Below are 27,159 nucleotides of genomic sequence, written 5' to 3' on the forward strand. Positions count from 1 at the left end.
TTACATTCACAATTTATTTTTATTTCTCCAAAAGTTGTTTGTGGGTTTGATTCACGTAGAAAAATCCCAAAGCCTTCCCGCCCTTCCAGAGCACTGTTTCCAGCTGGCTCCCCTCGGACACTGGTGTCCATTCCGGGGTGAGAGCTTCCTTCCAGGGAAGCCTGACCCAGAGCCAGGGCCCCACCACACCCAGGTCCTCAGAGCCCGCTGCTCCCCTGGGTGCTGCACAAGGAGGGTGGCGAGGCCCGAAGACTCAGATCCTGACCACCTGGGCAGCAATACATGGGCTCTGCCTCATCTCTCCGGCCACCAGCAGCCTCCTGAGGTACAGGCGGCCAAAGGTGCCGCCCACCTGCCCTTTGGTGAGGCGCCCGGGATTCACGCAGACGCAGCCGAGGATGTCCTGGGGAAGGAAGGGAGAAGACCGGCTTTAGAGGCCCTCAACTGGGGACTGATGTGGCAGAGTAGCCGGATGCTCAGACCCCAAAGAAGGTTTTGTAAAATGGAAACGGAGGCCATCACATGGTCACTCTGAACTGCTCCTGCATCTCTGAGACTGAACAAAGGAGAGGTGCCCTGGAGGAAGACAGTCGGGGCTCATACTCGGAGACAAACCGATCCAGCTGTTTCTTGTTTTCTGGATGAGAAACAACTTGCCTCCCGAGGCTGGACCGGCTCTGGTCTGGAAAACGGGGACTGCCTGGGGGGTTCCCTGTGACGGACTCAGCCCAGCAGGCAGGGCTCGCGGTACAGGGACCACAGTGGCTCCTGAGCTGCTTCCAAGTGTCCTCAGTGGATCCCGCGGGAAGTCACCAGAGCACCGAGGGGCAAGGCAGGGCCCGTGTGCCGCGCTCCAGGCCACCCTGACACGCCTGGTGGGAGCCACTGTGCCAGGCCTTCCCACTCACCGGTGGCTCCTGCTCCATTCCAGCTACACTTCACCCACGGATTTGTCATGTTGTCCCACCTTCTCCCCCAAAACCACGAGGCCCAGGGCTAGGTCACAGAGGCCACCATGCCCTTCAGCAGACCTACAAAGGGTGAGTGCTGGGTGGCCCGGGGGGGAAAGGCAGAGACCAGCTCTGGAGGTCCAGGAAAGCCAGCGCAGACCTACCTTCACGAAGTACCTCAGCTCCGAGGGGACTATGAGGACGTCTGGGGTGACCGGCAGCTGTGCGTAGGCATAGAAGTTCTCATAGTCGATGGCCATGTCCTCCTGGGGAGGGTACAGTGGGTAGTAGCTGCAGAGATGAGAGAGAGGGTCAGCAGCAGCGGGGACCAGGGACTCTGCCCCAGGCCCCTGCGCTGACTTCCGCGCACTTGTCTTCACCGACCGGCTCTTTCTTTTGTTTGGGGAGACAGAATGCAGGCTTTTGGTGACAGGGTGACGTCCCCTGGTAGTGAGTGGCCTGGTGGAGGCTCTGACAGTCAGAGCTGTCACTGCTCCATGACCCCAAAGTACTCTCTTTGCAGCCAGCTGGCGGCAGCGAGCGCTCACCTCCTCTGGGTCAGGATGTGCTTGAGAATGCGGCTGAGTCGGTCTGAGGTTCCAGAGGAGCTGGGAGCAAGCACAGAAGAGGAGCGACCCAGCTGAGTGGCCAAGACGCAGCAGCAGGACACCTCTGGGGAAGCCTAGCCCTGCCAGGCGCAGAGCACACTGTCCCCACAGGAGGGAGGCAGCACCAGGGGTGAGGGAGAGCAGGGACCCTGGTGATCAAGGCCAACACATGGCCTGGCCAAGAGGACCCAAGGTCTGCACCCCACTGGCAGCCACCAGGAGCACCCACCCACCTTCCCGAACCACCTCATTCCCCCGTCTCCTCCCTGTCGAGGAGGGCGGGAGAGCCAACCGCCAAACCAAAAGGGCAGACTTGGCTGCATCTACCCCTCACCCTGTTCCACCGGGAGAAGACCCTGGAGGGCAAACCCACGGCCCGCCCTCCACAAAGAGGACACCCTCGCCTGCCCAGGTCACAAGCCAGGAGGTGGAGGGAGGGAGGAGTGGGGAAGACCCAGCTAAATGCTGGAGTAGACGGGGCCCCCAGGACTCTCACAGGCTGTTTAGATGAGTGAGGGCAACAGATGTGTCCACTGCTCTCGGCTACGGGGACATGGCACATGGCCAAAGGGCTTGGCATGAAGTGCGGTCCTCAGGACACGCTGGTGAGGACTGTCCAGCACCGCACGGCTCGCCGGCTGCCGCACTTGGCGGCCTGGAGTGTACCTCTTACCTGCTGATCTCCTCGGCCCCCATGTGGAACAGCAGATCCGTGGACGTCAGGCCAAAGACCACCCCGTTTACAGAGAGGCTGCAGGGCTCCGACACAAACTGCACTCGCTGAATCAGAAGGTGGGACACACACATGGCATAGGGCAGCAGGAAACACTTGCCCACGACGGAGACACTGGAGGGGACCCACCCACGTGCAGCACACTCACAACCGTCTTTGCTTGTCACAGAATGTCTAAGAGCCAGGCTGCGTGGGGACCCCAAACAGGCTTCTCCTCCCCCAAGAGCTGCCCCTGTGCCTCGCTGTCATAGGGGGGGCTGGCACCTTTTTGTCCTCCCGAGACAGATCGGAGTAGCTAAAAGGCGGCTGTGGGTACACAGGCTCGTGGTGCACGTCTCTCAAGGACGGGACGAAGACCAGGTGGGAGCCGGAGCTGCTTTGTCAAAACATAAGAAAAGAGAGACAGTGAGAGCCGCTGGGTCCAGGCAGTGGGCCACATGGCCTAGGAGTGAGGGCTGGACACCGCAGACCCTCGGCAGGGTGGCCGTGGAAGGCGCTCTGCCCCAGAGAGGCTGCCACCCTGGACACGCAAGGGAAGTGCCATTTGCCCTCATGTACACACATCCATTTTGACCAGCTTCTGTGGCCCAGGACACACCATCCCTTCCTCTGTGTGGCATCCCACTGGGGGGCAGAGGAAAACTATTATTTGGTAGAAAAAGGAAAAGAAATTGAGATCTAGAAAATCTAGACCGACGAGGATTTGGCCAAAGAATCCCGGGCTCAGAGCAGGCACTGGGCCTGTAGTTCAACCCCTGATCCCTGGACACACACAGCAGAGGCACTGAACTGTCCCCCAGACGCCTGGCCAGGTTCTGCCACAGAAGCTGGGGACTCCTGTCCAGGGAGAAATCAGGCACGCTGGGCAGATCGGAGGCTGCCTTAGTACTTTCAAGATCAAGCTGAAACCCCTCGAGTAGCCACAGGCTGGGCCCTGATAGGACAGTGAAGACGCGCAGGACACGTGCTGGCTTCTCTGTGCCAGCGCCCGGGTTTCAACCTCGGACCGACTGGCTCGCAGGAGTGGAAGACATACTTAACAGCAACAGCAGAAGCAGAGACGGCAGCAGATGTCTGCTCTAACAGAGGCAGAAGGAGAATCTCTAGGGCCACAACATGAGGGAAAGCTGCTAACTCTCTAGGCCAACTGTTTATTTTCCCCGGCTGCACAAAAGAGGAAAGGGGGCAAAGCCGTTTTCCTTGGCTCCTCAGCTTGGTTGGCAGAGGGGCCTTTTGTAAACCAAACAGGCGTAAAGCATTACTTTGGGGCATGTTTAAAACCTGCCAACAGCTCTTGCTTCCAGCTCCTTTTCTTGCTGACAGTGCTATGGCCCTGCAGGCATAGGCACAGGGATTTTCAAGTGTGATCTCAGTGTTGACTGCTATCACCCTATCACTTGTCCGTCATGCCTACTCCCAAGAGTGAACCCAGACTGCGGGCGGCAAAGGAAACCAGGATGTTGAGACCAAGGGCACTCTGCGTATTAATTACAATCCCTTTGGCACTGAAGCCTCATTATATTATTCAAGTCCCCCTCTGGTGCTGGAATCTGGCAAACAGGCCAGTGGGGAGGGGACTGGGGACATCTTGGCTCTAGGTTCCAAGGACTCATAATCTGTGATGCATGCAAAGAATGAGGCACAGCTGGCTGCTGTCAGAGGCTGGAGTTGCTGTCTCAGGGTCGAATTTGGAAGTGAGCTTGTTGAGGAGGAAACAACTTCCTGGCTTTGGGGGAGGGATCAGGAAGAAAATTCCAACTGTCTCAGTATCACACAACCTCACACATCACATTGAGGGGGGGTCTCACAGCCGCTCCCTCACATGGACAGCACAGGAGCTGGTCCTTCCTTGCTGGCTGTCCTCTACTGACAAATGAGCGCAGTGCTTGGCATTCCTGACCTCTGGAATAGAAAGAAGTCCTCGGCCAAGGACCACTTATATACTGTTTCTGGAAGGGTGGGGCAGCTCCCGCCCCGTGGCACACACTGGCTGCAGATGAAAGTGCCTGGTAGTGCTGGGTGCCCGCCTCAGGGTGACAATGCCTGGGCTGTTCCTTGTTTGTATCATTGCTGTCAATACCACATGGGGTGAGGAACCCAAATCAGAACCCAGCCTCAAACTGCAAGTACCAGCCACGCTGGGCCCTGCTGCAGCCCCTATGGATTCCCATGGCTGACAACAGGGACATGTGGCCCCGATCCTGCTGCTGCTTTTTATTTTTGGTGTGGGGGTGGGGGAGGGTGTCTCCTGAGCTCTAAGCATTCTCCAGATCTGATGAACCTGGCTGGCATCATGACAGATCTGAGGAAGTGGGAAGGCACTTGTGTCACTGTCACTGAGGGAGGGAGTGGGGAGGACTTTCAGATGACAGGCCCAGCCTGTCTTCTGGCTCCGGGGTGAATTACTGGGGTGCTCACTCTCAGGTCTGCTGCCCCCTGCACTGGCCCACACTGCCGGTAGGAGAAGGAAGTGTTATGACTAATCACTTTGGGGATCTGTTTTCATGCCCAAAGGTGGAAGATTATGCACCTTGTTTTGAAAACCACCTTTGTTACAGGCTTGTTTTTAAAAGCTCAGCACAGCAATATTTGTTTTTTTTATGAGCTCAGCTACGGGCAGGCAGATCCCACGAGAAGCTCTGTTACTACACCAACTTCTTCAGCCCCTGGCACCTGGGAAAAGGGACAGGACTGGAGAATCAGCTTCCCGCATCATGTCCTGCTTCTAGCATTAGACTCTTCCTGGGACCAACTCTCCTTTCAAATTAGAAACGCACAGCTCTTCCATCACTGCTGTGACTTCTGCAGTCCCTTAAGATCCCCATCCTCGGCAGGTCCCACTGAACACGGGAAGCACCAGCTCAGGGAAGGAACTGGCTCACCCCAAAATGGTCGCCCAAGGAGAAGCCTAGGCCTCATGGGCTCTGCTGCCAGTCATAAGGACCTCTCAAAGCCATCCCAGAACATCCCCATGGACACCAGGGTGCATACAGAATGAGAAATAGAAAGAGAGGAGAAAGAGCAAGGGAAGAGCGAGGGCTGGTGCAGCTTTTCCTTTCAAGTTGGTTTATCTCAGCGCTTCACAAAGCCACCGCATCACTTGGCGCCTGTACACTTGAAGTTCAAGGGTTCTATCTGATCTCATAGTTCAAAAGGACGAAAAGGATGGGAACTAACATTAAGGTTTAAATAGTTCCGGTTTCTTAGTGGGAAGCCCTAGAAGAGGAAGCTTTGGGTTCTGTCCAGCATCTGGAGTGCTGACCTTCTCGTCCCTTCGATGATGGTTCGCAGACACTGCCTAAAGACATCTTCAAATGGGCTTGTCAGCAGACAGTTCTGCAAGGGAAAGGATGGGGATTTAGAGGTGGTCTCTGGTGTCATTCACTTGTCATACTTGCTAGGTGACCCTTGAGTGATGGCTGTCGGGCTTGGAGCTGAAGGATGAAAAGGACGCGCTCTCTGTCCACCGGGAGCTGGATACAGGTGGGTGGGGAGTACGTGAGGAAGAAACAATCTGCTGAACATAGGCTGAGAGAGACTAGCAGGAAGAGGAGGGCTTTGAAATCTTGTCAATGGAAGGTGAAGTAGCCTGAGTCAAGGGCAGGAGGCCCTGGCCTTGGCCACAAGGATGTCCTAGGAAGGGCCATTTGTGTTTTATGGATCTAAGGATAGCCAGATGGTCACCAGCTCAGGGCAGTGGCCGTGTCAGATATGGTCAGAGCACAGCTCCCACCTCAGGGGTGCCTGCACTTCAGCCGCTGCTCTTGTGCCTTAGCACCAAGTGCCACAAAGAAACCAGTGCACTTCACCCCCACCCCGCCAGTTTCCAGATGGCCTTATATCCTAGTGAAATGAGTACCTCAAATTCAAGATATTTATTAATGCCTGGCTACAATATTTTTTGATTAGCCACAGGTTTAATTTAGGTTTGTTATAGATGTGGAAAGTGGAAATAAAAGCAAGGCCTGGACCGAAGGGAAGTGCCCGGTCCCCCTCCTCACCATCCCGAGGCACTTACCTCCACCTGTTCGTGCTTAGCATCCAGGAAAGGACCAAACTGCCCCGAAAGGGAGAAACAAAGACACCAAAAGAACAAGTCAGGACCGCACAAGTCTGCAAACACCTACAGGTGACTTCTTGCCATTCTCTGCCCAGGGTCCCCTGTCCTGCCAAGGCTGCCTGGAGAACTTGGGGACATTCGGCAGGGGGCGCCCTGCTAACTCCACAGGCAGAGACACCTGAGGCCTGTGGAGAGGGCTCCCAGGGCCCACAACCTGTACTGCTGCCCCTCCCCAGGGCACTGGGCTATTTTCTTTCTATATCTAGCAAGGACAACTGACCACCATGCTAACAGCAGGACTTTAGACACAAAAAGATTTGGTTCAAAAGCTGGAAAAAGGAAACAGAGGCAAGAATATTGTAAAATCAATGAAGAGAGGGAAAAAAAAGCTGGGCATTTAGACTTAGCAAAGGCCTCTAGATCACATTCACCTCTCCAAAGATGCAGACGGAGAACTAAAAAGGGTTTAAAAACAACAAGAACTGACGTGTTTCTGAAAGACTTGGAACAGCAGCAAGACCCCTTTCTGAGACCGACTCTGCTGTTCTCCCCCAACCGCCTCCCTGCACAGAGCCATCCTGGGGGCTCCTACCAGGACGCAGACATCCGGCCGGTCGCGGTTGATGACAGTGATCAGGTCCAGCAGGGGCTCGTAGGTGATGCTGTCAGACGTGGTGTAGGGCCCACAGGCAACCATGACCATGGTCTGCTCAAAATCTAAGACAGAAAGGACTGTCAGGTCTTGAGTAGAGGACGGGCACTGGGGTGGTGGGAGCAGGAAGGGCCTCTGGAGGAAAATGCCCTGGGAGTCCCCACACTGCGTTTCCATATGTGTGTGGCCTGGGGACCCAAGAGGAGGAAGACCTCGTCCTTCCTCCAAGGGCACCCCACCAGGTGGAGGACACAGGCAGGTCTGCAAACAACCACAGCCACAGCAGTGCTTCCCAGGAGTGTACCTGAGGGACATGAAGACACGGCCATCAGGAAAGACCTCACCCTCACTGAGACTCAATCGTGCTCAGCATTGGGACCATGCGGGTTCAGAGGGGCTGGAGAGTCCAGAGGCAGGTGGGCTGAAGGCCTGGAAGGGGAGCTGCAGGTGCTGTTTCCTGTCAGACTTTCTAACAGCAGATGCTTTGCTTTTGGAGAGTTGGCCCTCTCCCCACAGGGCAGGCAAGTGGGACTGGAAGTCAGGTGCTCTGTCCTCGGCAAGCCCAGGGCCAGGCACATGACCCAGCTCAGGCCATTCACACCTTCCTGCTGGGGTCTGGAATCTGGAGAGGGCCTGTCCCAGGACAGGAGGAAGGCTGGAGCCCTACTCCAGTCAGGTGTTTGGGTGACAGAGCCGGGGGGTTCCTGTTACCTGGACACAAGAGCTGCTGGGCCTGTGTCCTGGTCCCAAGCCTGGGTCTCCAGCCCCTGTCCAGTCTGTAAGCTGCCTGGATTTCCCTGAACAAATTCTGATATTGATCTGGGTCAGTTTTTGTAGCTTACAATGACAACAAAATCCTAAGAACTTTGACTTTTAAAAAAAAATTTTGGCAGTCCTAGGGATTGAACCCGGAACCTAGCGCAGTCTAGGCAAGTGCTCCACCACTGACCACCCAGAGCCCAGAACTCTGGCTTCCTAACATGCAGTTGTATAGCTTCCGAGCATTGCTGCAACAATTTACCTCAAACTTAGTGGCTTAAAACAAATCTTTCATCTTACATTTCTGGAGATTTAAAAGTTCTAAAATCAAGGTACTGGCAGGGCAGGTGGGCTAGGGGAGAACCCATTTTCCTCGTCTTTTCTAGCTTTCAGAGGCCACCTGGGTTCCCTGGTGAATGGCTCTGCCTTCCATCTTGGAAGCCGGCAGCTTCACATTTCTGACTCTGATCATCCTGCCATCCTCTTTCATAAGGACCAATGTGATGACAGGCAGCCCCCTGGGTAATCCAGTACAATCTCCCCATCTCAGGGTCTTTAACTTAATAACACAGTTCCTTTTGCCATAAAAGGCAACATCTTCACAGGTTCCAGGGACAGGAAGGGCATCACTCAGTCCACCACTGTCACAGCGGCCCCACAAACAAAGACAAAGCATTCCGTTCAATGGGAAAGCAGTTTGTGTGGTGGTGGGCAGGGGACAAAGTCGGGTTGGTTCTGTGTGCCTACCAGAGACGTAAAGGTACCAGAGGACACAGTGAGTGCTGAGAGGGCGAGGTCCACGTCTCATTTGTATCTCTACAACTGTCTGTTTAATTCCTCATCCAAAAGCTCCTGGCCCATGGCTCGGGCTCCTGGTACCTAAGCCATGTTGATTCATCCCTTGAAGTTGATCTGATACCACCATGCCACCCTTTACACACATATTTTCTGATAAACCGTGCAATGTCATAAATTACTAAATTTTGTTCCTGATTCTAGGTCATCTCCAAGAATGACCTCACACGCTGCTGACTGGCACAGGGTAGTGACAATACGCTAGTCTGCCATCCACTACTCATCTTTTTTGGGGGGTGGGTGTGTACTGGGGACTGAATCCAGGAGTGCTCTACCACTGAGCCCACATTCCCAGTTTTTAAATTTTTAAAAATCTGAGTCAGGGTCTTGCTGAGTTGTCCAGGCTGGCCTTGAACTTGTATTCCTCCTGAATAGCTAGGCCTGAGTCTACTCCTTTTTTTTTTTTTTTTTTTAAATCTAGTGGAATATTTTGTATTATTTTCATACTAAGTTGTTTTTTTAGTTCATCTCAATTCTGATACTACACATTTATTGGAAATACCTGACAGTTATTTAGATTTTATGAGATTTACAGTTGAAAAAAAGAAATTGAGCTGGGCATGGTGGCGCACGCCTGTAATTCCAGCGGCTGGGGAGGCTGAGACAGGAGGATCATGAGTTAAAAGTCAGCCTCAGCAACAGTGAGTGCTAAGCAACTGAGGGAGACCCTATCTCTAATAAAAATACAAAATTGGGCTGGGAATGTGGCTCAGTGTTTGAGTGCCCCCTGAGTTCAATAAACAAACAAACAAATAAATAAATTCACGTGTCCAAGTTATCTCCAAGCTAATTACACATTTTCCAATATCTGAACTGAGTATCTTTTAAAATTAAGAATCCAGTTCCTTAGTAGTAGCTTTAGCTATATCTCAGGTGCTCAGCTGACACCTGTGGACAGCACAGGGCCAACACATCTTGGCTCCCACCGTCACAAGAATAACTTCTTATTCCAGCTCCTGGTGGGGCATAAGTCAGGCAGTAAGATGAAGTCATCCCACGGGAGAGCCTGGCGCTGCTTTTCATCTCTAATGGTGTTCCACTTTGCTTAGAAAAATGCCTAGATGTTTTGTCTATTTTTCTACTGGTAAATTATATTTGTGTGCAATGGTAGGATTTGTTGGTATCTATTTGTACATGCACACAATATAAGTATAATCTGGTCAATATCACTCCCCCAGTTCCCCTTTCCGTCCCCTCCTCCCTCCCCATTCCCTTTCCTCTACTCCACTGATCTCTCTCTGATTTTCATGAGATCCTCCCTTTCTCTTCCTCTTTCCTCTTAGTTTCCACATGAGCAACACATAACCCTTGACTTCCTGGATTTGGCTTATTTTGCTTAATATAATGTTCTCAAGTTTGCCTACAAATATTTTGAGGCAAAGTTTGCCTAAGTTTCTTTTTGCATTTCCTTATCTAGATTAGTTCCAAATCAACAACAGGCTTTCTTAGATTTTTTTTTTTAAATATTTATTTTTTAGTTCTCGGCGGACACAACATCTTTGTTTGTATGTGGTGCTGAGGATCGAACCCAGGCCGCACACATGCCAGGCGAGCGCGCTACCTCTTAAGCCACATCCCCAGCCCCTAGATTTTTTTTTTTTAACATAATCTTTTAATTTTGGAATACCTTTAGAAGATAGAGATGGCGCAGGACTCCTGCCTGCCTCTCACCCAGCGCACCCTAACATTTCTGCCTTAGGTAACTATGGCATAAGGAACCTTGGTATGTTAATTACAGTTAACTCTTGGCTTTATCCTGAGCTCCCTAGTTTTCTCACCAGTGCTCTTTTCTCTTCTAGGATCCGATCCAGGATGCCAATAAGTTATTTTTAAAAAATGCACATCTTTTTCCTTTTCAAAGTAACTTCCAAATGCCTGTCAGTGTGGTCTTTAAAGGATGTGCTTCCTGTAGTCAGAAGTGATAACACTACCAGGTCATGAGGCTTGGACCTGGGGCTCCTGGACAAAGGGCCGGGCGTCCACAGATGGGCTATGTCCTCACTGCGCAGCTACATCACCCCTAGAAGCCCTCGGAGCTTCCTGGGCCTGTGCAACGCCCTCCCAAAGCCTGTCTGCCACCCTCACTGTTGGAAAACTGGCTTTTGAACCCAAACTTACCTCCGTCCTCTTCAGTGGGCTGATAAAACGGAAGCGGCACACCCTTAAAACAGGAGAAAAGCTCAGCTGAGGTCTCGCTCCACCCTCACTCTGGTAAGGAAGGTGAGTGGGCTGTCTGTGGGTGTGTCGTGGGAGAACAGAGGGCGGTGTGAGGGGAGGGCCCACCTCTCTCTGTTGCTCCTTGGAGCTAACAGCCCAGGGGCAAGAGGACCTGTCATTTTTCTAAATGGCTCTGAGTGCAAAGCAGCCCAGGCAATGGGAGGTCACTGATAAAACTCTCACAAAATGCCTGGCAGCCAGTGGCAGCAAAGCAGGTGCCTGGAACATCAGTCTACTTCCAGGCAAGGATGGGAGAGAGGGGTCCTGTGCTTTCCCTGGCATCCTATGAGAGTCTCTGGAGGGCTGTCACCTGGAGCAGTGACAGGTGAACTGTAGCCTGGAGCCAAATCTGGGGGCTTCCCATTTTTATAAATAAAGTTTTATTAGAACTCAGCCACATTCATTGGTGGGTTGTCTGGGGTTGTTTCTATCCTTAATGGCAGAGCTGAGTGACTGACAGGAGCCTATGGCCCGCCCAGCCTGAAATATTTGCTATCCGGTCCTTTACAGAATGGCTTGCTGACCTGTGGCCTAGAGGTGGGTCCACTCTATAGAAAGAACTGACTGTTAAGCAGGTTGTTAAGAAGGACCCTTTCCTAGGACCCAGGACTGCATGTCCTGTGCCTGGAGCCGACAGAGAGGGAGGAGGGGCGCTACCCTGTACCTCGTAGAGTTTGGTGGCAATAAGTTTTCTGCCAGTGGTGTTAATTCCTTCCATAATCACAACCTGAAAGAGAAACAACACAGGACTGCTAAACAGTTAGACAAATAGGAGGTTTGAATAGATTACTTTAAAAAGTATTTTGCAACTGTAAACTTAGCAGATTCTTTTTCTTTTTGTGGTATTGAGGATTGAACCAAGGAGTGCTCTACATTGAGCCACAACTCTGGCCCTTTTAATTTTTATTTTGAGGCAGGGTCTTGCTGAGTTGCTAAGGCTAGTCTTGAACTGTAATCCTCCGGTCCCAGCCTCCCAAATTGCTGGGATTACAGGGGTGCACCACCATGCCTGGCTCTTGAAAACAAATCAAGGGGGCTTTAGAGTAATAATAATTATGCTCCACATAAATGACCTAATTCTCACAACCATCCCATGGGTAAGAATTATCATTACCACTTTTCAGATGAAGACACTGTGGGCTCAGAAAGGTAAGTGCCCTACCCACAGTCACACACCTTGGGTTCTCCCATCAGGGAGAACCGAATCCTTACAATGGTGCCTCAGGCCCAGCAGCCACATCTCACAGCATCGGAGACAGAAATCCAGAAGCAGCTGCCCAAGATGCAGCACTCATATGTGCAAGTGGCCTCTTGCACCCCAGGCAGGCCCTCCTATCTCACCTGTCCAGGAAACAGAGAGTACTCTTTGAGCTCAGTCAAGTCCACTGGAATCTGAGCACCTGAGGAGTGCTCCCGGTCTCCCTCCAGAATCACTGACTTGCTGTTCAGTTTCCCGTTGCTGTCACAGCCTATCTGGCCCAGCAGGGTGACAGGCTCCTAGGGAAAAAATGGAATAATGTAAGTATGACAGTCTTTGGGACAGCAGCGCCACATCCAAAGGCAACAGGGCAAAGGCAAAACAAACCCCACACAACACTCGCTTTTCTGGCTGAGTATCCCCTTGACTCTGAATTGACCACATCACCACCAGAGGTGGGGCACCGAGTCCACCCACCATGTGAGCCCCTCCAAGAGGCTGCCTGAATCTCCAGTGAAGGGGCGCTTGTCCACACCCATCATAACCTTGGCATCCACGAGTAGTGGGCTTCGTAATAGCTCCCACCTATGGAGCCTGGTTCCCAGGCTCTGTTCTCAGGGCTGACGTGTATTAACTCATTTAATTCTCACAACATGTCCATTTTAAGACGAGGAAAACAAGAGCAGAGAGTTAGATAACTCGGTCAAGGTCAAACCCAGGTGAAGCCTAGGTTTCAAGTGCAGGACTCTGGCTCCAGAGCCACATCCCTAGTCACACACCATGCTGCTTCTGAACAGGAAGTTCTTCGTTAGATTGAACAAAATCTTTCCCCCAATGGCTTCCTCTGTCATGTTCCCACTCTTAAGAACAAACGGAGGAAGTCTAATCTTTCCTCCATGATTGTGCATCCCTGCCCCTACCCATACTTCCTCCTGATTCCTCCAAAACTCCTGAGTAGGGCAGTTTTGCATATCTTTTTCCTAACGGATCATTCCTCCCTGGATGCAAACACATGACAAAGACACTGTAGACTCTTGCATGCTAGGTATGGTGGCACAGGTACTTCTTGGGAGACTGAGGCTGGAGGATTACAAGTTTGAGGCCAGCCTTACTTAGCAACTTAGTGAGATCATACCTTAAAAAAGGGTTGTGGGGGCTGAGGGTGTGGCTCAGCGATAAAGCACTCGCCTAGCACGTGCAAGGTGCAGGGTTCGATCCTCAGCACCACATAAAAATAAAAATAAAGGTATTGTGTCCAGCTACAACTAAAACAGTTTTTTTTTTTTTTTTTTTTTTAAAGGGCTGTGAGTGCCAGGCATGTGGGTGTGGTGGTACGCGCCTGAAATCCCAGCAGCATGGGGGGATGAGGAAGGAGGATCATGAGTTCAAAGCTAGCTTTAGCAAAGGTGAGGCACTAAGTAACTCGGTGAGACCCTGTCTCTAAATAAAATACAAAATAGGCCTGAGGATGGGGCTCAGTGGTTGAGTGCCCCTGAGTTCAATCCACGGTACCCAAAATTAAAAAAAAAATGGGCTGGGGGTGTAGCTCAGTTGTACAATGCCCGAATGAAATCCCCAGCATCGCACTCACACAAAGAGAATCTTGCAGGAGGTCTCTCCTTAGATGAAGAGAGAAAGCACCAGCACATATGCCAGATTTTAACCCTGATGCAAAGATACTACCGGCTGTCACTGGACCAAAACAGGGGAGTCACTGCAAATACAGAGGCGGAACCAGGGGAGTCACACCATTGAGGTAATGAGACTCTGGAAATCCCATTCTCGCTGCCACCTTATCCTGGACTCCTGAATGCTTCTACCTGTGGAACTCTCCTGGGCTTTCTGCCTCACCTCCAAGGGGAACAAAGCCTTCAGCCTTTGCTTAGGGCAAGACCCCGATCCAAGTGGGAACACTCATAAGGCTTCTTCGGAAGGACCCATTCTGCCCAATTTAACCAAGACAGAAGTCTGTCTGCCACCGTGAGACTAATTAGCGAGAACTCTCAGAACAACTTACTTGGGCTGGGACCAGAAGAGGAGTAAAGGCCTCGATCCTGTAGTGTTCCTTGAGTTCACTGCCAAGTTCTTCTATCTTACAGGTCAGAACTGTAACCCCAGAGGTCAAAACGCGTTATGCTTAAGACATTTCACTTGCCAAGAAAAGAAAACACGGCACATTGTGAAATATTAGTCAGTCATTTTACAGAGGCAGGGAGGTGCCTGGACATCCAAAGCCCCAGCCCATTGGTTGCTGAATATAGGGGTCACATGGCCCAGTCCCAGGGAGTTAGTGTGAATCACCACCCTTCCTCAGGTTCTACTGAAGTTTTGGGCAAGTCGAGGCAACCTGGAGAGGGCTCCCAAGGAAGAAGCCATAAACGTCCTTAACTTTAAACGGAATTTCTTTCGTAGCTCCTGTTTTCAATACTGGATGTGGGTATGTTTCTTCCTTGGCAAAGTGATGGACTTGGGAGAGTTACTGACAGTACCGCCAGCACCCCTCCTCTAACAGGCACCCGAGGACTCTGCCAGCTTGGGTATTCAAAGGCTGCCTTGGAGCTTATTCTGCAGCCCAGCCCAGCCTTTGTTACTTCTCTAAACCCCTCCTGGGGGTTTTACACCCATCAGAATTTCAAAGGGAAACACCGATCACCTTCTCGAATGTCTGGGAGCTTCTGGAACATGGATTTGTAGCTCCCAGTCAGTGGCTCTGGATACCCCAGGACCTTCAGGCTGATGCTTCCAGCTCCTCCTCTCCCAGACCACGACACGCCCTGTGCAGAGCCAAAGGTGGTGACCACTTCTCCTCGGTTATTTCTTGAGTTGTATTTCTGGGAGGGAGTAGCACTAAGGGGAACAAAACAGACAGTGTTCACAGCTAACAGGAGGGAGGAATAAACAGGGTTACATTTGGGAAATGGGCACTAGAGAAAAACCAAGATGGTCTTTAATCAGCGTAATGGGATTGGACATACTGGGACCTTTCAGGAATCTCAGGAATGAGAGGCTGAGGAATACCAGATCGAGGAGGAATACCAAACGTGTTTAGAGAAGTTTAAAGACAGAAACATCATTTTAAAAGGTTGTCATCCTGGTATTAACTAAACAAAGACACAACTCAAACTCTGAATCGAATGAAAAGCAAGTTTCAGGTATCATTTTTCTTTCTTCTTATGAATTGTCAGGATTTATCAGGACATTCTGAGCCTGGAACTGTGCATAAGCCAAAAGTTGTCGAGAATATATAAAAATTCACAATGCAGTCCAAGGTAGGGGGAAAAAAAAACAATAAAATGAAGTTAGCAAAATTACCAATTTCCCTGGTGTCTAAGGAGGTGCAGAGGTCATGAATTAACAGTCACTGGTGAGCAAACATTCCCATGCTCCAAGGCCAACTGCTAAGCTCTCATATTTCTACTCCCTGGCTGGAGAATCACACCAGAACACACAGACACTGCTGATCTGCTCTAATCCTTCAGTTGTGAACATCACGTACCTCCAGACGGGTCTACTTAAAACAGACTTCATTTACTGCACCAAAACTCTTCAGGAACTAATCTTACATGGGGCACTACTGCCTCTGGGGCCACCGTTCCTTCTCTCCAGATGGACGCTATAGAAAATGAGCTCAACTAATTATCTCCATCTCCAATGCTGCCTCTACCTGAATAATTTACAAGTTACTTTCATAAATTACAAAGCCAGCTTCTGATGTCAGCTTTATTAGCGTGTATTAAAAACTGACGAGGCAGGGGCTGGGGATGTGGCTCAAGTGGTAGCGCGCTCGCCTGGCGTGCGTGCGGCCCGGGTTCGATCCTCAGCACCACATACAAACAAAGATGTTGTGCCTGCCGATAACTAAAAAATAAATATTAAAAAAAATTAAAAAAAAAAAAAAAACTGACGAGGCAGCACATCCCTGACTTCTCTGAGTTCCTCCCTATGAGACTCCACGGCCCTTTCATGCAACCAGGTGCGCGGGTTTCAAAGGACTGCAGCTTGGAGAACTAAGCTCCCGTAAGGGGCTGGGACATCCACGAGAACCATTGCCACACACTGGGTTTCAAAGATGTTCTTAGTTAAGCTTGTTTTCAAAAGCAGTCTGAGGCAGGCATGGTAGTGTATGCCTGTAATCCCAGCAGCTTGGGAGTTCAAAGCCAGCCTCAGCAATTTAGAAAGGCACTTAGCAAATCAGTGAGAGCTTGTCTCTAAATAAAATATAAAAAAAGGCCAAGGATGTGGCTCACTGGTTAAGCACCCGTAGGTTCAATCCTCAGTAAAAAGAATAAAAAATAAAAAGCAGTCTAAGATCTCTCCCAAGCTGTACTGGACCACGGTGAAATCAAATTGTCCTTCAAAGTTCGTGACCATTAATCCTGAAAGCCTGCAGAGCTTCTGTCTCTGCCTTTCCAAGGTATTCTGGATGGTCTAAAAGTATGCATCTGGGGTGGTGACTCTTGGTGGTTGGGATTTCCCTAAATGGTTAACGTCACGGTTCCCAAGCGTCCTCTAAAGTACCTGTAAACACTTCTACTCAGCAAAGCACGTACCTATAGGATTCCCTAACATAAGACATATCATTTACGGATTTCAAAAAGTCACATATGATCTCTGTGGGTTTAGGTGCAGTGGTGGCAGCAGGGAAAAAATATCAATTAAGTCCGTGTAGAGTCTCGGTGACAAGGAAACTCTCAGAAACTAGTTGTAACCTGAGTGAGGAACAACAAACAGGTTATGCAACATTATGAACAAAGATGTGTGTTATGCTTTTTAGAAAATAAACACTTTAGATTACAAAAAGAAGAAACAAACTGACAAAAGCAGGCAAAAATGTTTGTTTCTACTGGCAAGACTCTGGGCTTCTGAGCAGATGGGCTGCCTCCAATCAGGCCTCAGTTCCTGACCTAGGAAACAAGCCCTGGAGACGTGGGCGGAAAGTGGGTCTCCTCGGCTACTATAAGACACGGGAATTTTCCACCAGGGAAGAGAGAGCCGGGCGGCCGAGCCAGAGCTGCACACCCATCCACGGCGAATAAGCTACTCTGCAGTCAGCCTCTGCCAGGCAGCCAGAGAAAGGGGAGGAGGGCTTCCTTCCGGGCACCTGAATTAGTAGGATCCATACCTTGGAGAGAAACTCGATGGAGAGAGGAGCTGATGTGGGCTACGAGTAGACACGCTCCTTTTTGTTATGGGGGTTTCTGGCATGGTGATAGCTCGCTTCTGAGGACCCTGGAAACAAACAAGATCCTAGTCACCCTGGACCCAAGTTGCTGATTATGTGTAGAACTCCTGAGGAAGAAAAGGGCCACCAGTGCCCTAATGAAGGGCACAGGATAGGACACAAACGGTTGGTCCCTCAAGGTCCCATCTTCCAAGTATAATTCCAGAAAGAAATCTTCAACAACATTGGCCCCATTTTGAAGGAAATTACAGAAAACACAAGCAATGTTTTCTTTTTTAAAAAAAAACAACAAAACAAAAAAAAAACTTTTTTTTTTTTGGTCCTGGCAATCTAATCCAAAGGTGCTCTACCACTGAGTTATATCCCCAACCCCTTTCAAAATTTTATTGAGACAGGGTCTAATTTGCCCAGTCTGGCCTCTAAGTAGTGATTCTCCTGCCTCAGCCTCCTGAGTTGCTGGGATTCCAGGCATGCACCATCCCACCCACCATAAAAAGGATCACCAGGAGGGCAATCTGTCCTGTCAAATCTTTGGTGTGTTCACTTTCTGTCCCTGTCTCTTTGCTTTAGAACAGATCTGAGTTTGGCAATGCAATTTTTTTTAAAATTGAGATTAATTTTATTTCATTTGTAGATGGACACAATACCTTTATTTTATTTATTTATTTTTATGTGGTGCTGAGGATTGAACCCAGTGCCTCAAATGTGCCAGGCAAACACTCTACCACCGAGCCACAACCCCAGCCTGGCAATGCAGTTTTTTTTTTTTTTTTTTTTTTTAATTTTTTATTGTGGGTTGTTCAAAACATTACAAATTTCTTGACATATCATATTCCACACTTTGATTCTAGTGGGTTATGAACTCCCACCTGGCAATGCAGTTTTGATGTGCCTGCACACATTTTCCTGAGAAGGGGTGGAACCGTGTTACACTCACTCTGGCCAAATATACCACACATTTTCCAAATTAAAGATGGGACTGACTCCAGCAGATAACGTGGCTGAGCTCATACTTGGAGAATAGTTAACAAACACCTCATCCATGGTCACTTCTGGGTTTGGTGCTTTTTTTTTTTTCTTTTTCTTTTGGCTCATCAACAAGAATCCAAAGATAAGCTCAGAATGGAGGATAAAATCCAGCCAGAGACCCAGAGCTCCTATAATAACTAGAATAACTTGAATTCAACAGGAAAGACAAATCTTTGCCCAGCCCACAACCAGAAGGCTGCCTCATCTGCAGCTTTTCCTGCCCAAGAGCTCCTCCTGCTGGTGTATTTAAGTCATGCCACCCAGCTGTGGTTCCATGGTGGCTGCAAGAGATAGAAGCCAAGAACAGATTCAAAATCATTAAGTAGCTGCATGGTAACCAGATCAACAAACCCTCCACGCTACTTTCCTCATACAAGAACAATGTCTGAATATGCCTTGATACTTAATACTTTTCCAGTTTTAGATATATGAAAATTAGGACTGGAGATGTAGCTCAGAGGTAGAGTAGTTGCCTAGAATGTGCAAGGCCCTGGATTCACTCCCCAGTACTGGGGGGAATATAAACACACACACAGACACACACACACACTTATAATCTTAGTCTAAATGTAAACTTTAAGTACCTACACTGATTTTTTAAAAACAATTTATTTGTTTATTTTTGGTGGTGCTGGGGATTGAACCCAGGGCCTCGTGCATGCAAGGCAAGCACTCTTCCAACAGAGCTATGCCCCCAGCCCCTACAATGTTTATTTATTTATTTATTTATTTTTAGTTGTAGACACAATACCTTTATTTTATTTATCTTTTTTTTTTTTTTTAAATGTGGTGCTGAGGATCAAACCCAGGGCCTCACATGTGCTAGGCAAGCACTCTACCACTGAGCCACAACCCCAGTCCCTCATTACAATCTTTATCCTTTTGAGTAGCTGTGCTATTTGAATTTCTGTATGAAAATTTACACAACTAACTGTCTTTTGTTGAATGATGGGTTGTTTCTAATTTCTGGTGATTACAAATAATGCTGAGAGGCATATCTTCATGGATACAGATTTTTGCATATTTGGATTATTTCCTCAGGAGATATACCTTTGGTGCTGGGGATGGAACCCAGGGCCTTGAACATGCCAAGCAAGCGCTAACCACCGAGCCCTACGCACCCCCGCAGCCTACCTCGGAAGATTTTTTTGCAAGAAAGAAATACTGAGACGGGGTAAAAAAGATTTAATGGAGGCTGGGACTGTAGCTCATTGGTAGAGCATGTGTGAGGCACTGGGTTCCATCCTCAGCACCACATAAAAATAAAGATACTATGTCCATCTACAACTAAAAATAATAATAATAATAATAAAAGATTTTATGGTTTTGACACATTTTCTCAAACTACTTCCCCTAAAGATTCTTCTACAATTCAACAACCATCATGGGCCAGGCATTAGGGAAAAGCAGATGAACCAGTGTCCATCCTCAGAACCTTCCACGCTGACGGAGGCACTCACTTTGGGGGTACCAAGCCCCGTGGAGATACACAAAGCAAGAAAATAAGCCATGGCAGGGATGAGGTGGGGTCTGCCATTTGAGGCAGGTTTGAGCTGGACACGTTTTTTATTCTTGTCATGTTTGAAGACCAGAAAGGAGAGCGGTGTGGAGGACCCGAGGAGAGGGCAGGGCAGGGCAGGGTGGGGCCAGCTCGTCACTGGGTCACAGCCTGGGTCAGGCTGTAAATGTCAGCAGGGAGGACAGGAAGCACGGGGAGTGGTGAGCATGAGAATCCTGGCCAGGCTTTCTTCTGAAAGGAACACTGGCTGCTGCAGGGAGAATCGGTTAGAGGAGGCCAAGGAAGAAAGAGCCAGGGGACTGGAGAGGAGGCTGTCCAGTTGCTCAGGGGACAGAGAGGCTGTGGGCCCTTTGTCTCCTGACAGAGGTGACGGGAGGTGGCCAGATCCTGGAAGGAAGGCAGATGGGATTGGAAGCTAGTTGGATGGGGTGTGAGAAAAAGAGGATTTGAGGTCTGCAGGGTTCTTGGCCTGAGCAAAGTAAGAATGGAGGTGTCCTTCACTGGGATATGGACTCTGAAAATCATCTCTGGGCGAGTTGGGAGTTGAGTTATATACAGTCTCTCAATCTTAACAAACTCGAAGGGAAATATTTCCTGTAGGTTGGGGAGTGGGCTTGGGACTCAATCAAACCCATAGCCTTGTACATGCTAGGCAAGCACTCTACCACCGAGCCACACCCACCCCAGTTTCCCATATTATTTTATGCATCTGGTTTGTGTACGAAAATTTACAGGGCATGTTTTTGGTTTCTCTGTTCTTCAATCAGGTTACCAAAACAACTTAGCTTCTTAGGACGTGATTTGCTTTGTAAAATTTAGGCTTACTCCATGTTTATGGATTCCCACAAATTCAATTAATATAAAGGGTGTGGTGGTGCACACCTGTAATCCCAGTGGTCCCTAGATTGAGGTGGCAGGATCCTAAGTACAAAGCCAGCCTTGGCAACTTAGCAAGACCCTGTCTCAAAATAAAAACTAAATAAAGGGCTGGGGATGTAGCTCAGTGGTAGAGTGTACTGGGTTCAATCCCTGGTAATGGCTATTGCTGAATACACTGCCAAGGGGGGCCTTGTTCTTTATTTATTCATTTTATCTTCAAGCCATCCAAGGTGGGGGCTGCTTCTCAAGGGCAGCACCCATCAGTGCCTTTTTCTTTTTTGAAACAGGGTCTTTCTATGTTGTCCAGGCTGGTCTGAACTCCTGAGCTCAAGCGATCCTCCCACCTCAGCCTCCCAAGGGCTGAGACAACAGGCACACTCCACTGCGCCTGCCTCAAGCCAGTTTCATTGATTGCCCATTCCTAGTGTCTAGGACAATGCTTGGCATACAGTAGCTGCTCAATAACTGAACAAGTAAATCCTGATTTTATAGGTAAGGAAACTGTAGCTCAGTGACAAAACAACACACTAAGTTGTTCATTAACTGACTCAGACTCTGAAGGCAATACTTTATCATTTCTCTACTGAGCCTCTCACACTGGGGTCCAACACCACAGAATGGATTATTCAATTACAGTATCTCCACTTGGTATAAGGTTCTGCAACCATTAAAAAAGGGGCAGTTGGGGCTGGGATTGTGGCTCAGCAGTAGAGTGCTTGTCTAGCACGTGCGAGGCCCTGGGCTTGATCCTCAGCACCACATAAAAATAAAATAAAGATATTGTGCCCAACTACAACTAAAAAATAAATATTAAAAAATGGGGGCAATTAGGGAGAAATTGTATTTACAGAAATACTTATAATATGCTTGCTGAAAAAAGCTGGATAACTGTATGTTCACAATTATTATTACGTAAAATATTTATGTATCTAGTTGGAAGGAAGATGCAAAGTAGAAATATAGTAGGAACTATAGGGGAGTGATTGCTTTTCCCCCTCAGATCTATATAGGTTGTGATAATATTAAGAACTGCTACTTATAGAATGCAATTTGTACACAACATATATTCACCTTAGAGGGTGTGGTGTAAGAATTCAAAAGGGTCTCCTCTTCTTCTTCCACTTCGATTCTAAAAACATTGGTTAAGGAAAACAATAATGAACTTCCACTTAAGGCAAGGGCTGATTAAATAGAAATCTAAATATTAGGTAACTTTTATTATTTGTTTCTAAGTTCCACCTACTACCACAGGCAAATTGTAAAGTAGAATATGTGACTTGATGGAAAACTTTTGGCAGGAAAGGATACAGCTCTTGTATAGAAATGATGTCTCTAGCGCCCGCATGCCCACTGTCCTTGGAGCTACTGTGCCAGGTCTTAGATAATCTTTTGCTCAGAATCTGAGGAAGAAAGACAGTTCACTATTAACCTGTAGTCTCACAATGGGGGAAGCATTTCCCACAGCCTTGAGATAATAATAGGCATTCAAATATAATCAAAGATAACAATTCTAATAACACCATCTTCTGAGTAATTTTAGGGATTCTACATCCATTCTCATTTAATTCTGACAGTAACCACAAAAATACAGATTATTAGAATCCTTGATGGAAGAGAAATCTAAGGCTCAGAGATACTAAGTAGCCTGCCCAAGCTCACAGTAGGCCTGGAATCCAGGCCTGATTCCAAAGCCCTCACTCTCCTGCCTACACTGCACACACCCCTACGGAGCAGGGGCAGGAGGACATCGTCAGTTTGCCCACATTTTGTTCTTACCTCATGTTCAAAAGTGCTCAGGACCTCAGGGGTGAGGTGAGCTTTCTTGGTGCTGGTGCAGAAGGCTATGAGCTCGCCCACCATCCCCTCCTCGTTCTGTCCGTACAGAACACACAGCTCTGCCACTATGGGGGGAAAAGGGGACAGGTAAGAATTTGGTTCATTCTTCATTTTCATCTTGCAAAGTGAAAATAATCCTCTATTTATTTGGTTGATATTTATTCAGCATCTACTAGTGTAGCCCCATGCTAGGCACTGGGAACACAGCAGCAAACAGGACAGAGAAGAACCTTGTTCTCATAAAGTTTATCAAACAAATAAATAAAATAGGCCATATGTTAGAAGGTTAAATGTGTTATGCAGAAAAATAAAGCTGGGAAGGTTTCAGGAAGCTGGGGAAGGGGTTGGCAAATTCAAATACGGTGATTAGGGAAGGTCTCTGTGAGAAGGTGACATTTGAGTAAAGACTTGGAGGAAGTGAAAGAGCATGTCAGGCAGTGTTTAGGGGAAGAGATTTCAGTAGAGGAAGCCACAAGTGCAAAGATCCTGAGGTAGAAGCAGGATCAGTAAAGTCACATGGCTAGGGAGCAAGGAGAGGGAAGAGGAGTTGAAAGGGCACAGGGATCCAAATTGCTGGTCCTGTAATTACCCTGTAATCAGAGTGCTCTGAGCAAGTAGGAAATCACTGGAGTGTTTTGAACAGAACAGTGACATGATCTGACTTCCGTTTAACAGGATCTCTGGATGCTGTGTTAAGCATGGACTGAAGGGAAAAAGGACAGGAGCTGGGGGGACAATTAAAAAATCCTGGAGGCTGGGGTTATGGCTCAGTGGTAGAGCGCTTGCTTAGCATGTGTGAGGCACTGGGTTTGATCCCCGGCACCACATAAAAATAAACAAATAAAAGAAAAGTATTGTGTCCATCTACAACTAAAAATATGTATATTAAAAAAAAAAATCCTGGGGGGCTGGGGATGTGGCTCAAGCAGTAGCGTGCGGCCTGGGTTCGATCCTCAGCACCACATCGTTTCCGCTGAAAACTAAAAAATAAATAAATATTAAAAAAAAATCTCTCTCTCTCTCTCTCTTTCTTTAAAAAAAAAAAGAAAAAAGAAATCCTGGGGGCTGGGGATGCAGCTCAGTAGAACACTTGCCTAGCATGAGCTGGGTTTGACCTCCAGATCTTTTTTTTTTTTTTTTTTAAATATTTATTTATTTTTTTAGTTTTTCAGTGGACACAACATCTTTGTTTATATGTGGTGCTGAGGATCGAACCCGGGCCACACGCATGCCAGGCAAGCACGTTACCACTTGAGCCACATCCTCAGCCCTGACCTCCAGATCTTAAAAAAAAAGGGGGTTGGGGGGCGAGAAAGAAAGAGAATCATGGCAAAATCCAAGTGAGAGGAAAGAGATGATGGTGGCTTGGATCAAAGTGGAGGCAGTGGAGGTGGTGACAAGTGGTGACTCTTGGTAAAGTACAGCCTGAAAAAACAGGAGAATAAGTCAGGCATCACCCTCCTGTGTTCATATGTATACCCGACCGGTGAAACTCCACATCACGCGCAACACAAGAACGGGATCCTAACTGGAATGTTATACTCCATGTACATACAAGTCAAAATGCACTCTACTAAGAAGGATAAAAGAAAAAAGCTGAGGAAAAAGTACACCCTGAAGATAAAGCCAGTGGGATCTGCTGACCAGATGTGAGGTGTAAGAAACAAAGAAGCCAAGGAGGACGTTCATTTTTTAGCCTGGGCAAGTAGAAAAAGGGAGTGATTATGACCTGCGATGGGGGAGAGAGCAGGAGAAGTGCTCCTGGGAGAGGGAGGAGGTACCAGGAGCTTAGTTTTAGACTTGGAGTTGGAGATGCCAATTAGACATCCAACAGGACACATCAAGTAGGCAGGACAGACCACCTGCAGTCAGGTGAGAGGTGCAGCTGAGACATGAATTTGAGAATCAGCAGCAATTAAATAAGATATAAATCCATGGGACCAGGTGAGACCACAACAGCTAACACATCTAGAAAGCAGCGGTCCCAGATCTGAGCCCTGGATGCTCCAACACTAAAATGAGGATGAATCTGCAAAGCCTGTAAGTGGTGATGAGCAAGGCTAAAGAAAAACCAGGAGCAAGGACAGAGAAGCTGAGAGAAAAATGCATACTAAGGAAGAGAAATGAGCCAGGCGCCACGGGGCACACCTGTAACCCCAGGTATCTAGGAGGCTGAGGCAGGAGGGGATCTAGAGTTTGAGGCCAGCCTGGGCAACATGGTGTGACTCCACTGCTAAATAAATAAATGATTAAATAGGAGATGATGAACAGTGTCAAATCTGCTGGTAATTTAGATGAGAACTGAGAATTCATCCCTGGCTTTGGTAGGCTGAAGGTCAATAGGAACTTTGGTAACAGCAGTTTCAGTGAAATGGTGAGACGAGGGAGCGCTTATTGACAGGAAGAGAAATGTGAAGAGCAAGTACACACAGCCCTTTTGAGGTTTGCTGTAGAAGAAAACTCCAGTTGAAAGAGGAGTCAACAGGATACTTTACAGACAGAGGTAAGAACAACATTTCTATGCTATTTAGGAAAAAAAAATCTTGGAGAGAGAAAAACAGAAATATGTGCCAGGCACAGCAGTACACACCTGTAATCTCAGTGACTTGAGAGGCTTACGCAGGAGGCTAGCCTCAGCAACTTAGCAAGAACCTGTCTCAAATTAAAAAACAAAACAAAAGAAAAAGAAAAAGGACTGGGATGTAGCTCAGTGGTAAAGCATCCTGGGTTCAATCCACAGTACTCTCCCCCAATAAATCCCCCCCAAATATGTAAGAGTGGAGAATTACTGGAATGATGTCCTTAAGGAAATAAGAAGAAATGGAATTTAGGACTCAAGTGGGTAGTTTGGCTTTTGCAAGGAACATGTTTATTCACTGTAACAGAAGTCTAGGTATATGCCACACACACAGGTAGGGGAAAAGTAATGGTAGCAGCTGATGGAAGTTTTCTAATGCATCTATTTTCTCAGCAACACAGGAAGCAAGTTCATCAGTTGTGAGTAAGGATGGGACAGAAGACATTAAAGGAGAAGGGTAAAAAATTAGTCATTAGTAGACTTGGAATAGACCAGGGAAATACGGTATGACTCTCAAGCAATTATGGTCTTGTTGAGGCTAACCATTATGAATGCAAAGTCTAGAATTCCAGCACCTGTGCCCAGATGGGCCTATGTGAGTTGCAGCAGCAGGTATTTTGGTCTGCTGGTACAAATTTGGTTCCCTATTGTTTTGATTTCATGTTTGCCAAACAAGTTTCTGACTAGTTTCTTATTCAAGTCTCCTTTTAAGAAAAGAGAGTCTCCTTTTTAAAATATATATATATTTTTAGATATTGATGGACCTTTATTTTATTCATTTATTTATATGTGGTGCTGAGGATTGAACCCAGTGCCTCACACGTGCTAGGCAAGTGCTCTACCACTGAGCCACAACCCCAGCCTGAGAGTCTCCTTTTAATTCTCCTTAGGGACTTGAAATATTCTGGTGTCTATGAAAGGAATTTCTCGTCAGAAAATAATATGCTTGCATTCTGGTTTTATCTCTAAAATAAGTTTAAAGTGTGGATGAAGGGCTGGGGGTGTAGCTCAGGAGCACAACACCTGCCTAGCACCCACCGGATGCTGGGGATCCCATCCCCAGGACTGCAAAACAGCAACAAGCAAGTTGATGAGTGGTAGGGCAGGTGCACATCCCTCCCAGTTTTAAAACAGAACTTCACATCTCCTGAGATTTTACTTCAAATAATTCCTTACCATCGGTCCACCTGCTGGAGCCCTGGACTGGGGTTCACACATAACTTTAGCAATAAACTCTCCTTTTCTGTGTTCCTCCATCTAGACACAGAGGGAGCTGACAGGCTCCCCGAAGTTCCTTCCAAAGCTAAAATTCAAATGTAGGAACCCACCACAAGGGGTTCATATTTGTCCAGACCACCAATAGGTTGACAAGAGAAGGGCTGGGTCAGTATTAGAGTTTCCGTGGACTGGACATGGAGGAGCCAAGAACAGAAAGCTACATTCTAAAACCTCTCTTCCTTCAGCAACCTCTAGCCTCGGGGATGCCCTCGGGTCCAGTCTGAACTTGGCAGGTCCCAATTCCACCTTCCGACATTCCGTGTAGATTTAAAATGGTGCTCTCGGTTCTTTTTTTTTTTTTCCGGACCCCAGGGGTATCCCGGGCACATTCCGAAGCCCCCACATCCTAATCTCAAAATTTTCTCCCCTAATTCCTCCCGCCGCGCGGCGGACTCCGCGGGACTCACGTTTCTCAATCTGGGCGTCCTCGCAGTCCAGGCCGAAGATCTGCAGCTCCTCCGCCAGCTGCTGGGTGGACACCGGCATGGCGACTCAGCAGGGGCCGGGGGCCCGGCCAGCCCAGCTCCGACCTGAGCCCTAGACGCCCGCGGGCGAGCGGGGCGACGAGCAGGGCAAGGTTCTCTAGTCCTTTCAGTCCCTGGGCCCGAGACCGGACGTCACCAAGCGACCCACGACCTAGAGCCCAGGCGTCAATCACACCGAAATACTTTTTATTTTTACTGTGGGGGTAGCCCCCCAGAGCTCCGAAGGGAAGGCGCGGAAACCCCGAGACGGAGGAGGTCCTGCTCGGGGAAAAGGTACCTCCGAGCTACTCAGCTGGGGAAGCAGAACCCAGCAGCCGGGAAAACCCGCCAAATGGTTTGCG

General features: G+C 48.4%; 1 protein-coding gene across 1 annotated transcript; it reads right to left on the reverse strand.

Annotated features, from left to right (window-relative positions):
- Positions 1 to 27,159, reverse strand: Pola2 (DNA polymerase alpha 2, accessory subunit). The gene is made up of 18 exons (XM_046445274.2): positions 26,741 to 27,159; positions 22,418 to 22,542; positions 21,950 to 22,041; positions 21,713 to 21,770; positions 17,155 to 17,261; positions 14,686 to 14,879; positions 14,050 to 14,138; positions 12,176 to 12,331; positions 11,499 to 11,561; positions 10,736 to 10,778; positions 6,944 to 7,068; positions 6,310 to 6,348; positions 5,554 to 5,627; positions 2,556 to 2,664; positions 2,232 to 2,338; positions 1,499 to 1,558; positions 1,115 to 1,241; positions 1 to 403 (listed from the first exon to the last, which is right to left on the reverse strand). Exons 1-18 carry the CDS (start codon positions 26,817 to 26,819, stop codon positions 254 to 256), a joined length of 1,797 nt encoding a protein of 598 aa, XP_046301230.1. The 5' UTR covers positions 26,820 to 27,159; the 3' UTR covers positions 1 to 253.

Source organism: Marmota monax, unplaced genomic scaffold, assembly GCF_021218885.2.
Source record: "Marmota monax isolate L192 unplaced genomic scaffold, Marmota_monax_Labrador192_F-V1.1 WCK01_AAM20220418_F8-fsc00038, whole genome shotgun sequence".
NCBI lineage: Eukaryota > Metazoa > Chordata > Mammalia > Rodentia > Sciuridae > Marmota > Marmota monax.